This window comes from Populus euphratica, unplaced genomic scaffold (genome assembly GCF_000495115.2).
Source record: "Populus euphratica unplaced genomic scaffold, PopEup_1.0 scaffold73.1, whole genome shotgun sequence".
NCBI lineage: Eukaryota > Viridiplantae > Streptophyta > Magnoliopsida > Malpighiales > Salicaceae > Populus > Populus euphratica.
The window spans coordinates 192,049-217,855 of record NW_011499895.1 but is presented as its reverse complement, the minus strand read 5'-3'; the positions used below and the strand labels follow the sequence as shown (position 1 = coordinate 217,855).

The 25,807-nt window shown below is 32.8% G+C and overlaps 2 protein-coding genes across 4 annotated transcripts; one reads left to right on the top strand and one right to left on the bottom strand.

Annotated features, from left to right (window-relative positions):
* The first annotated feature begins 1,068 nt into the window (after positions 1–1,068).
* Positions 1,069–12,676, top strand: LOC105131884 (DNA-directed RNA polymerase 3, chloroplastic-like). The gene is made up of 19 exons (XM_011035071.1): positions 1,069–2,065; positions 2,678–2,881; positions 3,054–3,187; positions 3,561–3,630; positions 4,122–4,180; positions 4,461–4,578; positions 5,234–5,347; positions 5,684–5,815; positions 6,133–6,549; positions 7,405–7,455; positions 8,530–8,600; positions 8,751–8,835; positions 9,047–9,199; positions 9,450–9,524; positions 9,635–9,724; positions 10,172–10,219; positions 10,314–10,428; positions 11,403–11,506; positions 11,897–12,676. Exons 1-19 carry the CDS (start codon positions 1,268–1,270, stop codon positions 12,005–12,007), a joined length of 2,949 nt encoding a protein of 982 aa, XP_011033373.1. The 5' UTR covers positions 1,069–1,267; the 3' UTR covers positions 12,008–12,676.
* Positions 12,677–19,587: 6,911 nt separating this feature from the next.
* On the bottom strand, positions 19,588–23,654 carry LOC105131883 (uncharacterized). 3 transcript variants are annotated; one of them, XM_011035068.1, is made up of 5 exons: positions 23,178–23,654; positions 22,809–22,882; positions 22,614–22,729; positions 22,404–22,472; positions 19,588–20,279 (listed from the first exon to the last, which is right to left on the bottom strand). In XM_011035068.1, the coding sequence occupies exons 1-5, from the start codon at positions 23,240–23,242 to the stop codon at positions 20,034–20,036; spliced, it is 570 nt and encodes a 189-aa protein (XP_011033370.1). In that variant the 5' UTR covers positions 23,243–23,654; the 3' UTR covers positions 19,588–20,033. The 3 variants fall into 3 exon arrangements, with proteins under 3 accessions (XP_011033370.1, XP_011033372.1, XP_011033371.1); XM_011035070.1 differs by having other exon boundaries at positions 23,240–23,654; XM_011035069.1 differs by having other exon boundaries at positions 22,614–22,717; positions 23,178–23,649.
* Between the last annotated feature and the right edge of the window lie 2,153 nt (positions 23,655–25,807).

Here is a 25,807-nt window from a genome sequence, read left to right as displayed (position 1 = left end):
CTGGATAGATACCTTTAGCAGCTAATCCTCTTAATAGTACAGTAGTAGCATCTAAATGTGTAAATGTCGTGGCAGGAGCAGGGTCAATTAAATTGTCCACATGTACATAAATTGCTTGAATAGAAGTTATGGACCCTTCTTTGGGAGAAGTAATTCTTTCTTGTAAATAACCTATTTCAATACTAAGGGTGGGTTGATAACCTATAGCAGAGGGATTCTACCACATGAAACTATAAAACTATAATTAATTTAAAATAAATTATCTTGTTTTTCATTGATTTCAAGACTCAAAAGCTTTTAGAATTGTGTGCAGTTATAATGTCTCTAAATAAAAATTTAATTTTTTTTTATTTTAAGAATAATTTTATCATTTTAATATTGTTTTGAAATGTTAAAAGACCAATTTATTCCAAATTAATATAATAATAATTAATGAATCTATACAAAAAGATAATCTTATCCTCAATAGCTAGTTATAAAAATCTTTTTAGGAGGGCAAAATAATTATTATATTATTTCAATTCTGAGTAAAAAATGTTTTGGTTTACAATCCTTTAATTTTTTTTTGTTTTACAAAAGTAAAAAAAAAAAGAAGAAACCTTAAGATTTTCCTATTGGGCACCTTATTTTCAATTTATTCCAAAACAAAAATTATGTATTAGTTAGATTTTTAATGTTTATATTTTTCTATCTATGCTTGACACAACTTTTATTTCTACTTTTAAGTGTTTTTTAAAAGTGTTTTGGTTTTTAAAAAATATTAAATTAATAGTTTTAATATATATATGTATATATATATATATTAAATTGATTTTGATTTATTCTGAAGCAAAATACCATTGTAAAAAATATTATGCATCACAATTACAAATACCTTTTTAATATGAATATTTTTATGCAAAAAATAGTGTTCTTAAGAAAATCGATAGAAAAGACTAACAAAACTACAAAAGGCTCAAATAGACCGATTGAGAACTGTCTACGACTTCGAAGGACTAAAAAGATAAAATATTTTTGTGTACTCTATTTGATAATACATTAGGGTTTAATTTGAAGTTCCCTAAACAAACAAAAAATTGGATACTTGGAGTATGCAATGTTTCATTACGGGAAAAAAACATAGCCTGCTGTCTCTGTGTGGATGGGCTGGTAGTTTTTGAGGTTTTAGAGAGGTTTAATTTTCATAGAAGTTGAGGTCTCTCTGTTCGCTTGTCTTCTGCCCTTCTAAAACCAACCTTATCTCCACTCTCTCTAACAGAAAAAAAAAATGGCTTCCACACCCCCTTTCTCTATTCAACACCCAACATGGACAACATCAAAAACTCTTAAATTTCATGAACCCTACAAAAACCTCCATTTTCTTTCTAACCCATCTTCTCATTCTCTTTCCAATCCTTTTCTTTCTTCCTCTTCTTTCCCTCTCAATCCCAAACTGTCTATCCTAAACCCACCACTTCTCTTTCACCCTTTACATGATTCTTCTCATGACCGTCTCCTTGAAGACTTTGAAATCCCCACCATTAATAACCACCAAAAGCTCGAAACTTTGATCAAATTTGACCAAATTGTGCATGGAGAGTCTTCCAAAAGAGTTTTTATTCGAGACTCACCATGGATTTCAGCTCTTTATTGGAAGGGTACGCATAAAATAGCCAATAAAAAAGTGAAGTTAGAGTTAAAGGATATTGAGAAGAGGAAGTATAATTTGTTAAGGAGGAGGCAAATTAGGGAAGAGACTGAGGCGTGGGAGAGAATGGCTGAGGAGTATACGGGGTTAGTTAAAGAAATGTGTGAGAGAAAGTTGGCACCTAATTTGCCTTACGTTAAAAGTTTGTTCTTGGGGTGGTTTGAACCATTGAAAGAGGCTATAGAGAGAGAGCAGAAACTGGAGAAATCCAAGAAGCAGAAGTCGGCATTTTCTCCCTATATTGAATTGCTGCCAGCTGATAAAATGGCAGTCATTGTTATGCATAAGATGATGGGGTTGGTGATGGTGGGGCATGAAGATGGGTGCGTGCGGGTTGTCCAGGCTGCGGTGCAGATTGGTATAGCTATAGAGCAGGAGGTGAGTGTTAGAGTTGCTGTATTTGGTTCTCATTTCTAACTTAGTATTGGGATGCGCTAGACATAATTATTTGTGCTCTTGATTTTAGGCTGGAGGGTATATGGTTATTTAGCTAAAGCTGAGTACTTAATATGCATATAGTGTCTTGTTAGTTGTAGGGATGTGGTGACCGTGTTGAGGTACTATTTAGATATTCTGTTTGAATAATGCATCTTGGTGTTTTTAAGCTTAGATACGTGTAGGCATGTATAGTATATTGATATTGGTGTTTTTAAGCTTAGATACGTGTAGGAAACATTAAAGTAGTAAAATTATTTTTAACATGCAAAATGTTACTGATATATAGTATATTGATAAAAAAAATAACACCACCAACTAGAAATGTGATGATATATATTATAGTCCATGTTTGTAGATAGATTCAAGGTCAATTAAAAGTTAAGACTTGATGTTAGGTTTTGGATAAACCAAACTTGAAAAGTGTGAAACTTGATGATAACTGGCTTAACTTGAGCTACCCATAATGAGATGAAAAGTTACCGTACAAAGTCTATTTCAAACATCAAGCTTGATAATTCTATCTCTGAGCTACCAGTTCTCTGCCTCTATCAGGTTAGAATTCATAATTTCTTGGAGAAGACCAAGAATCACCAAAGGAAGAAGACAATGCATGATGTTCAAGAGAGTATGGACAAGGAGAAGGAGATGCTCAGGAAACGTGTAAATAGTTTGATTAGAAGGAAAAGGCTCATGGAGGTCCAAAATCTGGTGATACAGGATGAAACTAAACCTTGGAGTCGAGATAAACAAGCTAAGGTTTGTAGCCCTCACCATTTCTTTCATAAAGGCTAACTGAGCCCCTTTCTCTATTTAGTTTTGATTACTTTCTGGATTGAAGTTTTTTCTTTCTGTTTTTGGTTTCGCCTTAACTCTTTTCTTTCGTGTCCTTTCCCCCGCCTAGTTTCTAATGCACAATATAATTTTGCAGCTTGGAAGTCGTCTAATAGAATTATTAACTGAAACAGCTTATGTACAACCCCCAGCTGACCAGTCAGAGGGCATTCCACCAGATGTTCGACCTGCATTTAGGCACATATTTAAAAGTGTAACAAAGAATCCAGGGTGAGACTTTATTTTCTATTCCCTTTTGTAAGCTATTGTGTCCAAGCGCTCCCTAAGCAGTAGGTAATTGTCCAGTGTATCATCCTTATACATATTAGTTTAGGGTCTTCTTAGGTAATTGGTTGCGTAAATGAGCACTGGCCAATATATGATTTTTAGGTTCTTCATCTTGTTTTCTGTTTGACCACTGACATTCAAGAGATGGCTGTATGGTTGATTATTAGTCCATAAAATTTATTTTTCATGTATGTGGCTGTTTGTCATAAGTTTCTTAGGGATGGTTAACAGTGCATTGTTTTTTAATTTGCTTCTAATCCCCCAAACCTTCAATCTTGGTTCCATTTGTTTATGATTCTCATTTTTATCCATTTAGGCAGAAAACTGTGAAGAAGTATGGGGTTATAGAATGCGATCCCCTCATCCTCACAGGGCTTGATGGAACGGTGAGTGAAAACAAAACATCTCTTTCATTCTGAACATGAGGATTTTAGTCTACTTAAATTTAATTTCAATTAACAAGGTTATTCTGCAGTTACCTACCCATTTAATCCACCAAGATAATTCTCAACAAAGTTAATGCATTTCTGTTACTCATTTCCATATTTCCATGCTTCTTGTTTTTCTTAGCATAAATGTCAGCAATGCATCCAAATGATCTTAGCATAGTTCATTTGACATCTAAAGTGTGTTTTTTGGTCCCTTGGAAGAAAAGGAAACTGTTTTCTGGTGGTATAACTTATCACTTACCTGGTGTGTAGTTCTGGTATAACTGTTTTCAAATCTTTATTTTGACTCCACTCAAAACATCTCATACGTATACTCCTCTTTGAATTTGGGGAATGGATGCTAGTATTGAAGATATTAAATGCATATGTAATTGTGACTTTTAGCCTTAGGACACTCTACTAATATATGCATCTATGTTCTGATTCAGGCTAAGCACATGTTGATTCCTTATTTTCCAATGCTGGTGCCTCCCAAAAAATGGAGAGGGTATGTATGAATCAGAGATGATAGATAATGTAGATATCTCATGCTCTTTTTAGAAAGATTGTTTCTATCTTCTTTCTTCTTATGAGAGGCTGCTAAGGTCCAAAGATATTGTCTTAATTATAAAATGAAAGTACAGAATCTTGACTGACCCTGGCATGCTTTACCTAGCTGACTTTTCTCCTTTCAAAAAATAATGTGAATATGGACTGCACATGGTTTCTCTGTTATTTTGAAGCTGTTCGAAAGTTTTACATGAGATTTATATTGAAGCTCCTTGCAGGTATGATAAGGGTGGGCACTTGTTCTTGCCTTCATATATCATGCGCACTCATGGATCTAGGCAGCAACAAGATGCAGTCAGGAGTGTTCCTGGGAAACAAATGCAGAAAGTATTTGAGGTGAGCGATGCTTATTTTGTTTCCCTCCTTGCTTGTTTTGTTTCTACTCTTGCATAGAAAAAGAAGGGTCAAGCTTGGCTGGCTAGAACTTGTGCATTTGTTGTGGACCAGCTGCTAGGTCTTGAGCAATTGCCAAGTGCACACACCTGTCCTGCTTCATGATGATTAAATAATTAAAGCACATGATCCAAAAATACTGAACAATTAAAATGTTTAATAATAGATCAGATCAACAGGATACTGAAGATTATGTCATATCCTAAAATAAAAATACAGTTTAATGAATGTAAATGAATTGTCCTGGGATTGTGTTAATGTAGCATATATGCACAACCAATAATTATGTACAACATGTTCATCCAAATATGAAGACCATCAAACTTGTGCTGTTGAATCTCAGTTCCAACTTATGCTTTGAACTCACGACTGATTGAATTTTACAGTGTAGCAATTTTTTTTTATATGATGCTTCCTGTGCTAAAAGATGACATTTAATCTTGCCAGTTAACTGAAATTTATGCCTGGGTCCGAAGTATGCTGGTTGAGATTCCTTGTCTAATGGCATGTTGTTAAGTTTCAATCAAGCCACTACTATGGTTTTGTTCTCATGAAGCTGACATATGACTTGATTCCTTGTCTGATGTCGTGTAAACAGGCCCTGGATACACTCGGAAATACCAAATGGAGGGTGAATGGAAAAGTGCTGGATGTGGTGGAGAGGATATGGGCAAGTGGTGGTAACAATGCAGGCTTGGTCAATCGAGGAGATGTGAGAACTTGAAATTTCACTTAATAATTTCTTGTGCAACAGTTGGTTATGTCAATTGCATGGGCAATGGGATCATTTGAAAGTTAGAACAGACAGTATGCAACTATTTTGATGGCTTCTACATTCATTTAGTTTACCTGTGATAATTTGATTTGGTGATCCTTGAAATCTCATAGACCACATGATTCTTGTGAAATTATCTGTCATGCATTAGGAATCTTGGTGGTTGGATGTGATGCCACAAGCAAATTGTCCTTTAGTCAATTACCAAAATAAGATCTGTTCACCATTTAAACAACTTGACATATATCTGAATTGTACTTAATTGGGTTTCAGATTCCTATACCAGAGAAACCATCCTCAGATGATCTAACAGAAATTCAAAAGTGGAAATGGAGTGTGAGGAAGGCAAAGAAGATAAATCAAGAGAGGCACTCTCAAAGATGTGACACTGAACTTAAGCTTTCTGTAAGATCTACTTCCTTCTCAGTTTTCAAATTGACAAGATGTCTGATTTCTGTATGCTGCAAGATTGTGTTGTTGATTGAATTGATTCGTTCATAGAAACAAAATGCTGGTGAGTTCTTATGCGCGAGTTCCTATGCTCAACAATCAAGATATTGGCTTGATTGACAATCTTTAAATCTATTGCAATAATTTAAAGTTTCTTACTTCATATTCACTTAATAGCTCGAGTAACCAAATAAATGTTGAATTTGCACTTCTTGCCTAATAACATGCATTTACAGGCTTTACATTTCATTTCATAATCATGGCTTATATAGGTTGCTCGAAAGCTGAAAGATGAGGAGGGATTTTATTATCCTCACAATCTTGATTTTCGAGGCCGTGCATACCCGATGCACCCACATTTGACTCATCTAAGTTCCGATCTTTGTCGAGGAGTTCTTGAATTTGCAGAAGGAAGGCCATTAGGGAAGTCTGGGTTATGTTGGTTGAAAATACATTTAGCAAACTTGTATTCTGGTGGGGTTGAAAAGTTGTCACATGATGGCCGTCTAGCATTTGTGGAAAATCATCTAAGTGAGATATTTGATTCAGCAGAGAACCCTGTCAATGGAAAGCGCTGGTGGTTAACAGCTGAAGATCCTTTCCAGTGCTTAGCTGCTTGTATTAATCTGTCAGAAGCCTTAAAGAGTACGTCACCACATACTGTCATCTCCCACCTGCCAATCCATCAGGTAAATCCTTCACCATAAGCAAATGCAGCAAAAAGAAAATTTGCTAAAAAATAAAAATAAAATACTATAAACACATTTTTGAAGGATGCACTTCTTTTCAACAATTGTGGGGAAAAATGAAATAAACATGCAAATACCACCTGATTGTGCAAATATCTGCTTTCCTGCTTATCTGACAGACTGTTGTTGCCATTACCTTTTGAAACCAGCTCTCCTAGTCAATTTGAAAGATTGTAGTGGAGAGCTTAGTTGTCACTTAATTATTAGGATAATAATTTCTATTAGAATGAAGTAAATTTAGATGAAAACTTTCATTTCTATCACCAGGCATGAATCATCCTTAAGATTTTTTTTTTCATGTACTTAGGACATAAAACTCTATGATTTGAATAATTGATCTAAGACATTTTCAACATGGCTGAATTTGTATGGGATAAGAAGTTTGAATTAATAACCAATGCCACGTGTGCAAAGCTCTTAACTGTGTAATGTTTCAAGAGCTTTCACAGGAGTTCTCTTAGTTGATAATTTAGCAAGATTGTACTGCCTTACTTCCTGAGTTTTGTTTCTTTCATCTACTAAGTGGACGTCTTGTACTATTTCTGGTTTTGTTTCCTCACTTCTATTTGTTGTTCTAGAAAGAACACATTTCTTATGCAATGTGACCATGTTATATTCTCTTATTAAAAAACTCGTGCATTTGCATTATTGATTGATTTTTGCTCATATATTTTAAATCTTATGCATGTTGTAACTTTTGTTTAAAAGCATCTGGATACACAATTGCTTTTTAGCTCTACTTCTGAAAAAACAAGCTAACACAGAAACCTCCCTCCCTCCCTTTACTTGTTATAGGATGGTTCATGCAATGGTCTACAGCACTATGCAGCCTTGGGAGGAGACAGTGTAGGTTTACTCTTTTCTTTCTTTCTTTCTTTTTTCTTGCATCATTTTAGAAAATAAGAAAACAACGGAAAAATTCGTAAGTATTATTTGGTTGAAATGTCACCCTGGTAATGTTATTTTGTGCCAGAAAAAACCAAAATGATGCCATTATTGACCCCAAAACAACACCCCTATCTGGGTAAAATGACATCATTTGGGTTGACATTTGAATGGAATGAAAGTACTTGGGTGACATTTGACCTGATAATTTCAAATGTTTTACTTTAACTCTTAAGGTAACCAGAGGGAATTTTTTTCTTTCTAAAACAATACAAATTGCTGTACTCATTATGATTATATAACCACTATTTGGTGTTAAAAAAAATTGGTAATCAATTAGGGTCTACCTTAACCCTTTTAGACTCATTTATGTTTCATGAAAGCAAGTTTGGATACAGTGCATGAATCACCTCTCTGTTGTTATTGCAGCATGACATTATAGGCACTTTTATTGTCCTGTTACCGTCTCCTTTAAAATGATTGAAGATACCTTTTTTCGGTTACATGTAACCCTTTAAGAACAGAATATTACGAGCTGTAAACTTTATGTGATTCCTGACCCTTACATGTAAATCATATGTTCATGTTGCTTATCACTAATTCCTTTAGCCACCTTGGCTGTGTACTTTTTTACCCAGCTTATTCTTCTCCCATCTCTAAAAATGTGGAATGCTGAAAATGACCAAAATTGAAGTTAGTTCTCAACCATTCTGCTGATTCATTCATAATTTTAAGGCATGCTATCCAAAATTTGATTGATCAAAACTTCATCCATGAATACCTGAAATCCTTCTCTGGCCTCCCATAATTTTTTATGATCCAGTGGTATTGGATAAAATAACTCCACAATGATTAAATTTCCAACTATTCTCTCTGATGCAGGGAATCAGAATTGGTTTGAAATAGAGTGCTGTTCTTAGGCTGTGCAATGCACAATAATTCATATATTTTCATGCATTTTGAATATACGCATCTTCCACTTTTCTGGTTGATTTGAACTGAAGTTATGCATTCTCGTCTTCTGATGTTTTCCAGCAAGAAGCAGCAGCAGTTAACTTAGTTGCTGCAGAGAAACCTTCTGATGTTTATTCAGAAATTGCTGCTAGGTATTGTAATTTTCTCTACAGAACATTAACATGTTGTCAACTATGAATTTATTTCTGCATGACTGTGCGTGTCTTTATTGCACTATGTGTATATGTGCATTTGATATTTATATTTGCACAAAATGAGACTGATGAGATTTTTGCTGACAGGGTCCATGAAATAATTAGAAAAGACAGCAATAAGGATCCTGCTACAAACCCACATGCTTTGTTAGCCAAGGTCCTAATTGATGAGGTTATTCTTCCTTTTCTTACTTTGATGTTTGGATTATCAACTTTTTTTAGATAAGAGAAAATTATTCCAAAAGTGAAAGGAACTACAAAGAGGATAAGCCATCCTCCCACATACTGAAGCTTGATGGATTATCATTTTTGTTTTTTTAATAAAAGCAATCATTTACTTCTCTACTTCTTTTGACCAAATCTAACATTTTGGAGCTTTTCAGGTGGATCGCAAACTGGTTAAACAAACAGTGATGACTTCAGTGTATGGTGTCACTTATGTTGGGGCACGTGAGCAGATAAAAAGAAGGTTAGAGGAGAAGGGTCACATAACAGATGATAGACTGCTCTTCAGTGCAGCCTGTTATGCTGCTAAAGTAAGCATCCAGATTCCAGCGTGTTTATAAGGAGAGTATTTGCTGTTCTAGGATATGGTAAAATTAATTGGACTCGATTTCTAGAAAATGTCAATGAAAAGTTGATGACAGTATACTCTAATCCAGATGTATTTTAGCTATGTGTAATGCATGCTGTGGATTACATGTTCATCTCACTGTAGGCACCTAAAATTGTGAGGTGATCCTTACCTTGAATCATTTTCAAATTTACTCACTAACCCTTCCATAGGTGACACTGACTGCTTTAGGAGAGTTGTTCCAAGCTGCACGGGATATAATGGGCTGGCTTGGTGATTGTGCAAAGGTATGTCTCCGTCACATTTGGGAGTCAAATTACATGTACCACCCTTATATTAATTAATAGTAACATTTTATTCAAGTATATTTTATTGCTTGGCCATGAACCTATTTTAGGTTATTGCTTCAGAAGATCAGCCTGTGCGGTGGACAACTCCACTAGGTCTTCCTGTCGTGCAGCCATACTATAAGACTCAACGACATCTTGTAAGTATTAAATCCTTGCTGCTATAGATTAATATTCCAGTACGAAAGGTTCGTTGCTTGCATGGTGTTCTCACTTTAAAAATGTTCATTGGCTAAACTCTTTATTGCTGGTAGAGGATATATGAAATGGCTGGTTAAATTATGACAATAGGTAGGATATTTTATGGTCATGGTAAAGATCCTTTCCCTGTTGGGATCCTTTCTCACAGCACTGGAGAATGTTTGTAGTGATGAAACCATTGGTTGGCTATGAACGCATGCCTTACGATTATGACATCAAATATCACAAGAAATGAATGGCATGATATTTATGTCAGTTTTTTCTCCCGCACAAAACATGGCATGAAATTTATGTCCTCTGCATTCCCAGTCTCTCTGTAAGTGTGTGTGTGTGTGTACACACACATACATACATAAACAGTCAGGTAACTAAATTTGGTGTTGCAGATAAGAACTTCACTTCAGGTTTTGGCCCTGCAACGGGAAGGCAGTTCGGTAAGCTTCACTCTGTTGTCTTGCTTTCATCCCCTCTTTCCTTTCTAATATTTCATGCACTCACATTTAAACATTATCATACTATTACTATCAGGTGCAAGTTAGAAAACAGAGAACTGCTTTCCCTCCAAATTTTGTGCACTCGCTTGATGGCTCACATATGATGATGACTGCTGTTGCATGCAGGGATGCTGATTTACGTTTTGCAGGTTTGTCTTGCAGTGTTTAGTATATGAAGCTTAAACCTAGTGAATAGATTGGAATTGACATATTGTCATGGTGTAGGAGACTAGAAGCCTTCTATGTCTTTGATGAATGAAGAAGTTGAAGAATGTCTTTTTCAAACTGTCTATGTAGAGCTATTATTTATATCATTACCTTTTATAGTTGGGTTAACTTTTTGTTCAAGTTTCAACTTGTTCGGTCTGTTGCAAACAATATATGGTGGGAATTAATATTCTACTGTTTAATGATAATTGATACCTGACTGATAAACTGAACCTTGACATATGGTTTGAGCTTGGCAAGCATGTAAGCCATTTATTTTATTTTGTCCATTAAGCTCTCAAAAGTTGCTAATTTAAGCCTAGCAGAATGTACTTTTTGGGTTGATATGATAAGTTATCCTATATTCTAGTAACTTGATACAACAATGAACAATTAATGTAATTCTTCATATCTCTGTAGCTAAGCCAGCTTAGCCCCACTACATGCCCGAGTTAATGTTAGTTTTTCGTTGGAGCTTTTTTTGTGGTCTGCTAATTTTTGTGAGTTTACTGCTACTATGATGGACCTAGTTCTTCATCCTTTCTTCCCTTTAACTTTGATTTCTTTTGAACTTATTCCATGTTACCGTAAGTGCAAGTCATTGCATTATCAGAAAATCACATGTATTTATCCGTACTAAAACCTATTCAGAGTGTTATTATTCATCCTGTTTGACTTGCACATAAATGTGCTATGAGGCATCCTGGATAAGAAATGTCTACTTATGAGGCTATGATAGTGCAGTTTCAAATGATGGTAAGTACTCCTAATAACTTGAGTTGAGAAACCAGAAGTGTTACTCAAGTATGAACAGTAATGTGTATGACAGTTAATTTTGTCATTGTATGGTTTCCAGCTATCATAACACTATCATCTGTAATCCCCACATCCTTATGAAGTGAATCTCCTTTTTCAGGTGTTCATGACTCTTTCTGGACACATGCAAGAGACGTGGATTTGATGAATAGGATACTGCGGGAAAAATTTGTGGAGCTTTATAACATGCCAATACTTGAAAATGTGAGTGCAGTGGCGTGTGATCACCCAGTTTTTCTCTCTGACCGACATGACCTAATAAGCGAGCATTTGTCATTGTCTTCAAAAGGAACTATGAATTATTGTGTCTTCCTAACGAGTAATTTTGGAGGCTATAAACACTGAATTGATCTTTAAAATAAAAGAACAGTTAACTAAAAAGAAAAAGGGCCTCAAACATGCAACTTAACTAGAATGCTTCTATATATGAAATGGCTTCTCCCAGCTTCCCAGTAGCCAGATAACTGCTTGGCATTAGTTTTTCCTTTTTGTATTTCAAATATGAATCAACTCAATTATGACATTGTTTCATTTATTTATTTATTTTTATTAATAGTATTGTTGACCTGTATAAATAACTTGGATTATCCTCAGTTACTTGAAGACTTCCAGACGTCATATCCAACATTGAAGTTTCCATCTCTGCCTGAGAGAGGCAACTTTGACTTGCAAGAAGTTCTTAGATCTCCATATTTCTTCAACTGAATATTCATCAACTGTAAATCTGAAGCATCATATTGGCGTATTGCTACCTTTGACCATGAAGTTGTCGAGAGTTTCAGGCATATTGTGCAGAATTAAGCCAAAAGTTTGAAGGACAGTAAAGGTGGTGAAGAGATGCCTGGTGCCATCAGCGAGTCTATGATCTCAAAGATTTTCAGAAGAAATGCCCTTGCACTGTAATCATGCCAACCCAGAAAGGGTCATTTCTAGCTCAGAAGATGAAATCACCCAACGGGCTCATTCCTGTATGCAAAGAGGGAAACTCTAGGTACGGTTGGATTACAAGACTGTCAGATTTCTATTCATGGTTAATTTCTGGAGACCAACTTAGATGGCTACATGATCATGTTTCGATCATTCTATCCAAGATATATAACCAGATGATTAGTACTTGCGGCTTCTTTTTTCTTGTGCTGTGAGCAGATCACGAGAAATTAGGTGATTTGATTGTTGTAAGACCAAGTAAATCTTATTCTCCTTGATTCTTTTTTTCTTTTAACATGTACCATTTCTTCTGTAGATAGACAAACATATGAGAGAAGAGCCTGTTATATAGTGGGACCAAGCTCCGTGTAACATTCACAAGCTGCTTGGCAACCCATGTAAAAGTTTTCCCTGCATAATGGAATGAAAGTTTGTTTCATCAGAGTAGATTGTTTGCTGCCCTGAAAATGGGTTTGTTTCTATATTTCTTGTTCATGACTGCTCTGCGTCTGCCATCTCTTTACTTCAACTGGAAAAAGGGAATGGAGTTTAATTTTGAAGACTACCAGTTCTTCATTCTGCGGCTCTTACTTTGGAACATTGTTAATCAACATGATGTGGTTTCAAAAGCATCTCTTGGCAGTTTTATCAGAGATGATTCGTTAAAACTATGCTTATAGCATTGTATTATCAGAGAAAAGAACTATGAGTTGCGGTAGACATAGAAAATGCTTCGAGGCAGCCGCACTTACTACGACTATTTTCATAATTAAAAGACACTGAAAAGGCTACTGGTTTCACAGTAGTGTTATTTATTGTGAGTAGTGAATTTAAAAAAAAAATTAATTTGATTCTCAAATTTTTATTTTGCACAGTAGAGCAATTTTAATCTCAAATCTTGCATTGTTTTTTGGAGAGGGAGGATGGAATTGAAAAATATGGGTCTAAAGTGGAAAAATTGGGTAAAAATAGGTGGTGTGGTGGATTTAAAATTTATTTGAAAAGTTTGTTTTAGTTCTTTATATTTTCTAGTTATTAGGTTACCGATATCTTTAATTCTAAAAAAATTATTTTTCAAACTAATTTTTTTTTTTTGTGGTAGGAGAGGGGGGCTTGCTGAATTCCAATATAAAAAGGAGAAATTGTCATTGTGACGATTCGAGCTACTAAAACGATTTATTTTTGTATCAAATAATTTCATGTAATGAATAAAGTTCAAATTAAATGTTTTTTTACTTTAAAAATACCTAAAACACATATATACTCAATAAAAAATTTTGTTTCAGGTTGATTTTGGATTTTGAGCTGGTGTTTCTGTGTTTTTGAATGTTATGAACAAGTTTAAAAAGGTTTACAATAGTGTTTTCTAAGTTTTTTAAGTTAAAAATAATTTTTTAAAGAAATTAACTCATTAACTTAAAAACAATAATAAAAGTCAATGCACGTGGAGCTAACCTTAGAAGCATGCACACTGGCCTCTCTTTTTTTTTATAATTCAGGGTGTCCAGGTCAGCTTACACGTATCACCATTAATTCTTGAATCTACTGAACATCCTGTAAGCCCAATAAATAAGTAAGGCACTGTGGGGTTAACAGATTGGTGCACTTTCTTCATAGGTCTACTAAAACGATTTATTTTTGTATCAAATGATTTTATGTAATGAATAAAGTTTAAATTAAATGTTTTTTTACTTTAAAAATATCTAAAAAACATATATAATCTCAATAAAAAATTTTGTTTCAGGTTGATTTTGGATTTTGAGCTGGTGTTTCTGTGTTTTTGAATGTTATGAACAAGTTTAAAAAGGTTTACAATAGTGTTTTCTAAGTTTTTTAAGTTAAAAATAAATTAAAAATAAATTTTTAAAGAAATTAACTCATTAACTTAAAAACAATAATAAAAGTCAATGCATGTGGAGCTAACCTTAGAAGCATGCACACTGGCCTCTTTTTTTTTTGGATAATCCAGAGTGTCCGGGCCAGCTTACACGTATCACCATTAATTCCTGGATTTACTGAACATCCTGTAAGCCTAGTAGACAAGTAAGATACTGTGGGGTTAACAAATTGGTGCACTTTCTTCATAGGCCAAGTGCTAGCCTGACTTAATAAACCTAATAATATCTAGTATTTTTAAAAAAAAAATTATGTTTTTTCTAAAAAATCAATTTAAGTTTGTATTTTACTTCTTTGTTATTTCTTTTACTTGTTTAGTTTTTTTAGAAAAATTATTTTTTAATTATATTGAATGTATTTAATTTTTGAAGAAGTTAATATGATTCATTTTTTATTTTGTCATATTTTATATAGATTAAATTTATTTAAGAAAAATAACAATATTAATTTCTTATAATATTTGTAATATGTGTAGCCTTATATAATAATTTTTTCATTTTATTTTTTCAATAAATTTTATGTGTGTGTTGATTTTTATTAAAATTAGATTTTCATAAATAAATATATCAAACACAATCAGGTAAATAACACATGTTATAACATTAAATATCTTAATTTATATTTGTCTCTTAAATTTTTTTTAATTTTTTATTTATTGTTAATGATTTTTTTTCATTTCTTTACACAAATTTTGTTATTTATCTAATCAGATGTGTGCATAAATTCTTTTATATTTATTTAGAAATTTTTATGTAAAAAGACATGTTGAAAAATTTAACATGTTTATTTTTTTATCCTCTATTGATGTGTTTTCAATTTAATCCTTATTCTTTGGATTTTTTATTTTTTTTGCTTAACTTTTTTATAATTGTTTTTTATAATTTCATCATTCAATCCAAGTTGATAATATATTATTTTTTTTCCTTTCATTTTAGTCATTATTCTTTTTATTTTTTAATATTTTTAATTTAATTTTCAAATTAAAAATTTATTTTTACTCTTTAATTTAATTTTTATTTTACTTTTAACTTTTATTTTTTAATTTAATTTAGTTATCGAATTTCTTTTATTTTTTTAAAAACATAATCGTTTTCTTTTCTTTTCTTTTCTTTTCTTTTTTTCTTCTTTTTCTTTCTTTTTTTTTACGTCTCGCGGTGCCAGCAATCTAGTTATATCCAAAAGGAGATAGATGTTAGCATAAACATGAGCTAATTTAACAGAGACACAGACAGAGGAAACCCTTACTGTACTATTCTCATATCATATTAACAATATTACATTAAATCCTGCGAAACCTCAGTTACATGGTTTACTGAAAAGATTAAAAAAATCATTGATAAAAAAATAAGAATCGTCATTAAACACAGAGAATCACTAGGGTTTCTTCACCACTAACCCACCGAAAGAAATGGGTGTTCTAGCAACTCGTCCGCAGACCATCTCTGAGCAGCATTCCTTACAAGACACTTCCCCAGGAAATCCTTGGCATGATCAGATATAGAACTTGGTATCTGAGGCAAATCCTGACTGTCGCCTATCGTATACAAATAACCTGGAACATCCATGCGAGGCCATACAGGTTTACCACTCAACATCTCCACCACAGTACAACCGAGTGCCCAAATATCTGCACTGTAATCATATCTCTTCTCTTTGACCACTTCTGGCGACATATAAGGATATGTCCCAATCAGATCATCACCCCAATTCTGATTTTCATAAATGGACATTGCCAATCCAAAATCTGCAATTTTTGCAACAAAACCCCCACTCCTTTCTTCAGTACCAGGCACGAGCAAGATATTACCTGGCTTCACATCGCAGTGAATATACCCGCGACAATGAACGTACTTCAGGCCTTTAACAACATCTCTTGTATATTTCCTGACATCAGACTCGGGTAACCCAGAACCTGACAGTTTAATCTGACGATGTAAACTGAGCCCACAACAAAACTCTAAGAGAAGGTTGTAGATTTTTTCTCCGTCGCAACCCGTGTCGGTAATTTCATCTCCGTAGCACTTGATAACATTAGGGCTTGCTTTAAGATCGCAAAGAACCCTCTTTTCATGCTTGAGGGTAGACGCCTTCTCTAAAGTAGCGGATTTTACAGCAATTTTATCAGGAAGATCACCACCGCTTGTTGTTGTTGTTGTTGTTCTTTTAGCAAGAAAAACAGAACCATAACCACCTTTACCAAGTAGGCAACATCTGGCCCAAGTAACCCCATGGCTCGTTTCCAAACTGCATCCAGCAGCAGCTTCTTTCAAGATTTCGAAACAAGTCCCTCTCTTCATGATGGCATTGCGTCTCTTCATCATAGCACGCCATTTTGCATCACGTCTTGGTTTCTTGAAGGGTGCTGTGGAAGATGACGACGAAGATGTTTTGTTGATTTTTTTGGCTGCCATGTTAACAAAACTCAATAACCTTCTTTTTTTTCTTGGTGTGTGTGTGGGCGAGAGAGAGAGACAGAGATCGAGTAAGACGCTATGTTTCCGTTGGATAGGAGAGTTTGAACCAAATCCTGGCGACCCTCGGATTATAAATTTCACAAATACTTCATGTCGGTGCTGTTTGCTGTGATCTTTGAGGAAAAAATAGATTTTTTTTTTTTTGAAATAAAAGACTATCAGATTAAGAATGATCAACGCTGGTCAATGACCATATGATTATCTCTTAACATTAGAGGGATTAATTAATTTATTTCAATAAAAATTATAATTAACTCAAAGAATGAAAGATTCTATACTGGAGAGTTTTGCCTCTTGCTTGATAAATAGGAAAAAATTAATTTAATCAGGGGAGGGGAGAGAGATGGACATTACAGCATGTACGGAAACAAACATAGGATTTCACACGAAAAATAAAAATAAAAATCCTTAGATACTCTTTGATTTTTAGCTCTAACCGTATTTTTTTAAAAAAAAAAAATGTTTATTATTGAAAGAAAGATAGCAGGAATTAATCTCCCTGTTCTTCACACGTTAATTAAGTTTTGACACTCAACTTTGAAGCTGATACAATCCCAACGGAAGATTGGTATCCATGCATGCATCTGCTGTGGAGATTGTTTTGAGCATCCCTCGACATGTATATAAAAGTCTGTGGAGAGTGTTTTGAGAATCCCTCGACATGCATATAAGAGTTGATATAGAACATGCATCGCCGCTTTCATGGTAAGAATATCACTCTCTCGAAGGTAACTAGTTGTCATGTCCGCCGCATGTTTGTGTATTAACATAGATTAAAAAATCATAAAAAACAAAAGGAAAAAAATTGAGTATGGAAACATTATAGAAATCTATAGTGTTTTGTGAGGAAATATACAATTATAATTTTCAATCAATTCAATATTAAAAAATAAAATTAATAAAGATAATTTTGAAAAAAATCATTAAAAAAACAAAAAATAAATTATGCAAGAAAACACTGTAACAATCTATAGTGTTTCATGAAAAAATCTACAGTTGTAATTTTCAACTAGCTCAATATTAAAAACAATAAAATTAATAAAGATAATTTTAAAAAATTATAACAAAAAAAATGATGTGGAGAAATACTTTAGCAATCAACAGTGTTTTAAAGAAAAAATTACAAAACTAAATTTTCAACCATCTCGGTATGAAAAAAATAAATTCAACAAAGATAATTTTAGAAAAAAATCAATAAAAAAACATGTGGAGAAACAATGTGGCAAGAAAAAATCGATAATTTTAGAAAAAAAATCAATAAAAAAACATGTGAGGAAACACTGTGGCAAGAAAAAATCATGTAAAGAAATACTATAGCAATCCACAATGTTTTTTTCAAAAAAAAACTACAAAGCTAAATTATCAATCAGCTTAATATAAAAAAAAACTAAAATTAATAAAGATAATTCTGGAAAAAAAACAAAGAAAAAAAACCTAAAATTAATAAAGATAATTCTAGAAAAAAACAAAGAAAAAAAATCATATAGAAAAACATTATAGTAATCAAAAATATTTTTTTAAAAAAACTATAAAACTAAATTCTCAACCAACTCAATATTAAAAAAAATCAACAAAAAAAATTCTAAAATAACATAAAAAAAAACAAATAAAAGAAGGCAATTATGGAAAAAAATAAAGAAAAAACACATGTAGGGAAAACTAAAGCTAAATTTTCAACCAGCTCAATATTAAAAAAATAAATTCAATAAAGAGAATTAAAAAAAAACATGTGAAGAAATATTGTAGTAAAATAAAAACCATGTGGGGAAAATATTATAATAATCTACAATATTTTTTATAAAAAAATTATAAATTAAATTCTCAATCTTAATAATCTACAATATTTTTTATAAAAAAACTATAAATTAAATTTTCAATCAGCTCAATGTAAAAAGAAAAAAAGAAATGATCATTTTGAAAAAAAATCCTAAAAGAAAAAAGAAAAAAAATCATACAGAAAATTCATAATGTTTTTTTAAAAAGGACAAAGATAAATTCTCCATTAATTAAGAAAAAAGAAAAATAATTTAAAAAAAACATAATTTTTTTTTAAAAAAAGTAAATCATGGGGGGAAAAAACAAGCATGTAAAAATATTAAAAACAAAAAAAAGAAGAAAAAACATATAATTTTTTTTTTAAAAAAAAAGTAAATCATGGGAAAAAAAAGCAAGCATGTAAAAATATTAAAAAAAAAAAAAAAAAAAAGAAGAATGCTAGAAAAGGTGGAGTTGCCCTGCGCTGGTTCTAGGCCTGCGTTCCCCCAAGTAAACAGGTTAGCCTCCTTTTTAATTTAGGGCTGTACAACAAAAATAAAATGTTTTCCCCACGCTTTGTTAATAAAACAATCGCACACATAGCTAGTGTTTGAAGCAGTTATCAGGCCATGGAAAGATCCAGCTCGAACTTCATGTCATTTCGGTTTTCCTAAAAACACAGAATTATGGGTTGACCAATCATGGTAAACAAGAAACAAGTTTCAATCTCCAGAGGTTTCCCTAAGAAAATCCAAGAACCAAAAAAAAAAAATAGAAGCAACGAAAAATGTAGATTCACAGACAAGAACAGCTTGGAGAATAATAGAGAGCACGCAAGGATTAATAATCCTATATACACATTACGAAGTCAAGTTAGCACAAGTGCAATGCATTCTCCATGGGGCATATACAAGCAAGATGTAGCCTTCAAGATGACATCTGAAGAAGACGATATGAAAAATATCTCAAACAAATAGGGAAAGCATGCAGCATCGACTCGCCGAGGCCATCATCAAATGTTTGTTAAATATATTATTTTTAACAAACACCTCATTTTTTTTATGACATTAGAAGAAGATGATGAAAAATAATTTTAAAAAAATAAAAAATAGCATTCTTGATCATCGTCTCAGTAAATTAAATAATATAGTTGTACTGTAATATCATCAAAGTTTAAATAAAACAATTGCAGGCATCAAATTAAATAATAACAATAATTTAACATAAAAAATCGAGGGAGGTAAGAGAGGGAACTTTAAAGTGATTTGTTCATCACAAATAAAAAACTTTAAGAAGGCTGACAATGTTGTTGTTTCACTAACTAAATGATAGGATGTGATGAATGTAAACTTTGTCACCAAAATAAAAAAGTAAATAAATCTAAGGTAAACCATCTAGGATATCAGTAATGATCAACTTTACACTCACATGATGTGACATTGCTTCGTGTTCACATGGTTATGTTGACAGACTGATGTTCTGACACGTCATCAAAGCAATATCTGCTGGCTAAGAAACAGTAGGTTGACTTCTTGATCATCGTCTCGGAAAAGTTCCCCGCGTAAACCTACTGATAACAATCCTCCTCATCAATATATGCATAGCATATAGGCCTATAGCCCGGTGAGAGCACCTCAGGCTCACGAGGGACAGCCATTTCCGCAATCAAGGGGTACAATCTAAACGCAAAAGCTTGCAAAGGCTTCCTCAAATCCCCTTTTCTTACTGAATTCTATCCTCCACCCAGCCGCTCTACTCGCATTCTCTGTTCGGATCCTCATCGTTTCCTCATCTTCTAAATAACCGTGCATGTCTGGCCCTCCTCTGAGAGGCACTGGTTGTGGAGCAATGCCTGTTGGCCGTGGCTGTCCCCCAACAGTTGTAGGAGCATACTGCCCAGCTCCAACGCTTATGCCCTGGGAGCTCTGGCTCGACAAATAGACAAAATTGAAGTTAATCAGGGGAGAGGGAGTGAGACGGAAATTGCCAAGGAGTAACAAATGCATGATTTGAGACAATAAACATACTTTCCAGGTCTGAACTCAACCTTGAAAGGGGTTGATTACTTCTTCTGTTCCAAAGCGGCTAACTTTTCATACCAATTGCCACATATAAAACAGGGCAATTTTTATTTTTATCTCAAGAAAATCATACTGCCTTTGCCAATCATCAATATAAATAGCTAGATTATTTCATATTTTGATAATGTTGGACTCCACTTTCTATAAATTTAAGTTCCAAGTCTGAATTCCAAAAAGAATATTAATTCAAGGGACTTAACATGATAGCATCCTCTCCTTCAGAGGGATTTGTTAACATATTATCGACATGCAAATATTTAATTTGGTGCTTTTGACCACAAAAGATTATAAGAGTCAATTACGTGCAACACAAGTTCTCTAACCCATTAAAATTGTGTCCTTCCTAGTAAGAGATGGAAAAAATCTCACCATTGAAGTCATATTCATAAGCTGTGTGGATCCTGAAAAGCACTCTTATTGCTACTTGGTGACTGTGGATCCTGAAAAGCACTCTTATTGCTAGTTGGTGACCACCTTACAGCAGTTAAGAGCTGTCCACTCTTAGTTGAACAAAGTTGTATGGACAAATTGTTGTCTCCTTCAACTTGAAAAGGTACTTGATTTATATTAATAATACTTACACATTAATTATTTTGAATTAAAAAATTATTAAAAAAATTATTTGACCTTTTAATGAGGGGAGTTGAATAGATCTATTAACATATTGTTTTTCGTATTTATAGGCATAAATAGTTCTCGATGTATTTAATTAAATACATGCATATTTTGATTTATAATTAGAATTAAAAATTATTTAAAAAACTTGCATATTTATTTTTTTATCAAAAATTATTATCTGACCCGTAAAACAATATGGATCAAATAACTAATTATAAACTAAAATATAAAACACTTTTACTATTTCAATTATTGTGTCTCTTATGCAAAACTTATTGAAAAGTTACAAACTTTTCCAACATCATTTTTCTTTTCTTTTCCTTTGTTTTTTTTTTTTTTTTTTTTTTTTTGCCTACCTCTCCTATCTGGCTCCTCAATCCCACTACTTTAATTAATCACTCTTTCCCCCTAATGCATCCAGAAGCTGGTGCCAGATATGGAGAAATCTAATCACACGACTCTCCCTCAACCTGTACTCAAACAATGCAATCTTCTCCTTCCAAAAAGGCACTTCTTCTAAACTGATCCTTTCTTGAGTTCTCACACATCCATCATAACATCTTAGCCATCCTCATTTATGAACTCACTACACCACCAACCTCCATATCGTAGAATAGCCAGTCTAATTGCTGTTAGCATATGTTTAAAAAAGTAAAGATTCCAATCACACAACAGAACTGCATTAATGTAGCCACCCCACTTTGATTCTTTGGTAAATGTGCTCCTCGATGTTCCTCTAGATTCATATGACAAAAGCTAGGTATCAGAAGCAGACAATCTTCACTCTTTTGGGGCTCGAGAAGCCCTTCCATTCCTGGCATGGCATAAATCTCGCAGTTACTTCACCGCTATTATTATGCTTGACTTGACAGCTTTGAACTCCACGGTATTACACTTTAACTCCAATCTTTGTTCACATCCACAGTTACATACTCAGAAAATAGCTCATATGCGATATGATTTATATATTGCCTGAGGGATTTATCAATAATCAAAAAATAAAAACCTAAGGACTCAACTTGAGAAGTAAATTTAAAGTCAGACATGCAGATGAAATATAAGAGTCACAGAGAACAAGCTAGAATACACAAGAAGCAAACATCATTCTGAATTTTAACTATCTGTACAGGCTACTAATTTCAATTTCCAAGATCAGAAGGCAGCAGCCCATCATAAATAGATTAATCTTACCACAAACAACAAAGTAAAATAAAAATGTGAAACCAAATCAAACAACCATGAAATTGATAATAGAATATGAAGGATCAATAAGAGCCTTCAAAACATTTTTTTTTTTTTTAAGAAAACAAAGATATCCCAAATAAAAATAAAAACTCGTTATATTCTCACCCCATCAGTATTATCAGTTTGTGCAGGAGGCCCCTTGCTTGCCGACATAGCTAAGGCTAATTCTTCAGCCTGTTAATCAGAATAAAAGGTTACACCTGAGAAAATCCTCACAAGAACTATCTACATCTTGTTGAAATCTGATATGTGGTGCTGATTTCACCTATTGCATTGTTACTTTGAAAGTAAAAATAAAAGGATTCGTGAAAGTACCTTCCGAGCTTGATTGACCAATATTAGATCCGCATTTTCTTCTTGATACTCCGCAATTTTTTCTTCAGTAGCAGCGACATCATCTCCAGCAACCAAGTTAAATACTGTCACGAGACCTTTTCTCGTCAAGATAATATCTTCAATTGAAAACAATCCTTAAAATTAATTGCGATAGAGGGGGGAAAAAACACTCACTCATATCCTCTACTTCTTCCAAGTAATCATTGTATTCTCTCAACGACGGAAAATCATCTTCTCTCTTATTGAATCTACAAAATAATTCAACTTCGAATTATGATCTGCAACATATGTGCTAAACAATACTGCTATGGACACATTGGGAGCAAGAAAGTAAAACCAATCACATTACAAGCTGATGCAAAACCGTGCATGAAAAGGAAAATCTCTCATGTTATTAAACCTCATAACTGATTGCATGATGCTGATGATTGAACGACAAAACAAGTTTTTCCGTAGAAAATCATTTAGTTCACTACTAAATTTAAAACGCGAAAAAAACACATAAACAAGGGCAACGAAGAAAACCAAAGAAAGAAAAATTACATGCTAGCAATCCTTCTCCTAACCACTATCTCCTTGTTGTGGGGATTAATACTGGAGACTACCATATTTTTTTAAGGTTCCCACGAATCAAGATAACAGAATCTAGCACAAGCAATTATTCTCTTAGATTACAAGAGACCCATGGAAGCAAACATTTCGTATTTGAAGGGTTACTGTGGCTAGAATGTGCTATGAAGGTGAAGATTTCTTGAGCTGTTGATGGCCGTTTTGTCCTACCGACACCAAATCTTGAACCTCCGATTAGAATCACAGCATGGCTACCAATTTTGTTCGTAGTACAGACTGGAGAGGTGAGACATGGGGACGAGGGAGGTTTCTGAGCCTGGCGAAACGGCAGTGTTAAGGAAACCGGGTAGGAGTCAAGGAGTTGGGTTGAGGGCTACGGGCTGCTAGGTCGAACTTCGAAGGCTCTCGTACAATCTTTTTGTTGTTAAATGTTAGTTTAATTAGCAAATTTAAAAATCCTATTGAGATAAACATGCCTGTACTAGTTGGTGGCTATTATTGTTTTTTAAAATGTATTTTATTTAAAAATATATTAAATTAATATTTTATATTTTAAAAAAATTATCTTTAAAATTAGTATGTCTATTTTATATTTTAAAAAAATTATCTTTAAGATTAGTATGTCATGATTTAAAAATATTAAAAATATATTAATTTAAAATAAAAAAATTTTAATTTTAATTTTTTTTAAAAATAATTTTGAAATAAAAAAACATAGCCTAAATAAATAAAAAATTAAATTTAAACAAGTATTGGCTATTTGAGATTTGATGTTATGATAGTTCAGGACAAAGCCTTTTACAAGGATAAGGAGGGTTGTATCCTCGGTAACTTTTCCTCAATCTTTTACACAACAAACATAAACAACACTAATTAAGCCGCTTTTTCTTCCGACACTAATTAATTAGTTATATATTACAATAAATTTATCTAAATATAAATAATTAATATTTCCTATGTTTTTCAAGTAACTTGGGGTTTTAATTTTATTTTTTCCTTAACAATATACAATTTAAGCTTGGATTTTGAAAAAGATTCTATACAGAGAGCTATAAAAGTATAAAATCATCATATAAGAATTTACAAGCCTTAACTTTTTATTTTAAATTCATTATTTCACATTTATTACAATAGACTATACCTTAAAATACATTCAGTTTTTGAATTCAATATTTCACATTCATTATAGTAGACTGTACCTAACTTCGTTAATCTCTTTTACTTGAATAGATTAAAATTAAGGAAGCAAGAGAGAAAAAACTATATTTTCATTCTTTAAACCAAACAAACAAATATCAATTAGTAAATGATATTCTTCATCCAATGTTAATGTTTCAAACCATAATGAACAATCCCTTTTCAAATCACAAAGAGTTAAAATTGATGTTAATACTCTTAAATGAGATTCTAGGATACAAATTCCAGTATGAAAATATCTTATTAATCAACAAGATGAAATTAAAAAAACTTATATCAAAATAGATCTATATCAACCTAAATTAGTAGAGTATTCAAGGACTGAATCAGGGAGACGGTATCATCAATTTCAATATACTTGGTTTGATCAATTTTCTTGACTAGAGTACTCTACATCAAAGGATGTAGTATTTTATTTTTCATACTTTATCTTTAAAAACAAAGTGTCTCGTCATCTCATATTCATCACCGAAGGCTTTAGAAATTGAAAGAGGGTTAATAAAGGGGTTAGATGTGCATTTTTAATGCATGTAAGAAGTCTCACTTCACCTTATAATAATGTTGTGAAATATGCTGAAGATTTAATGAAAGTAAATAAATATATTGATAAAGTGTTGAATGCATAAATTATTGAAGAAGTTTAGAAAAATTGGTTAAAACTTACAATAACAATTAAAAGTGTTCAATGGCTTAACTGACAAGCATGTGCATTTAGGGTTATGATAAATCTTCAACTTCTAATACTCAAGGCAATTTTTTAGAGATGATAAGATTTTATAGGAAGACTGAATGTTGACATTGATAATGTTGTTTTAGAAAAGGCTTTGAAAAATACAAAGTATACCTCGTCAACTATTCAAAAAGAGATTTTGCATATTCTTGTGAACAAAGTGAGGAAAAAAGATTTGTGAAGAAGTTAAAGATTTAAAGTTTTGTATTTTGGTTAATGAAGCCAAAGATGCATTGAATAAAGAACAAATGACTATTGTTTTGAGATTTGTTGACATTCAAGGTTTTGTAAAAAATATTTTTTTTTTTGTATTGTGTATGTTTCAGATACTATTTCTTCAACACTTAAAAAAAAAATTGTGATGTGCTCACTTGATATAACTTGTATATTTCAACATGCGAGGTTAAGGGTATGATGGTACTAGCAATATGCATGGTTGTTTTGCTCACCAACTACAACTGGCATTAGTTGCAGTAACTAAAAATGAGATTTATATTTGGTTTCTTTTTCTTTCAAATTGATAATCATTACCAACCTTATTTATGCTTCTCCCAAACATCATACTAAGTTACATTATGCTCGGGCTATAAAAATTACACATATGGTAGCTACTAGAGAACATGAGATTGGTAGAAAGGTTAATCAAATCGATAATTTACATAGAAGTGAAACTACT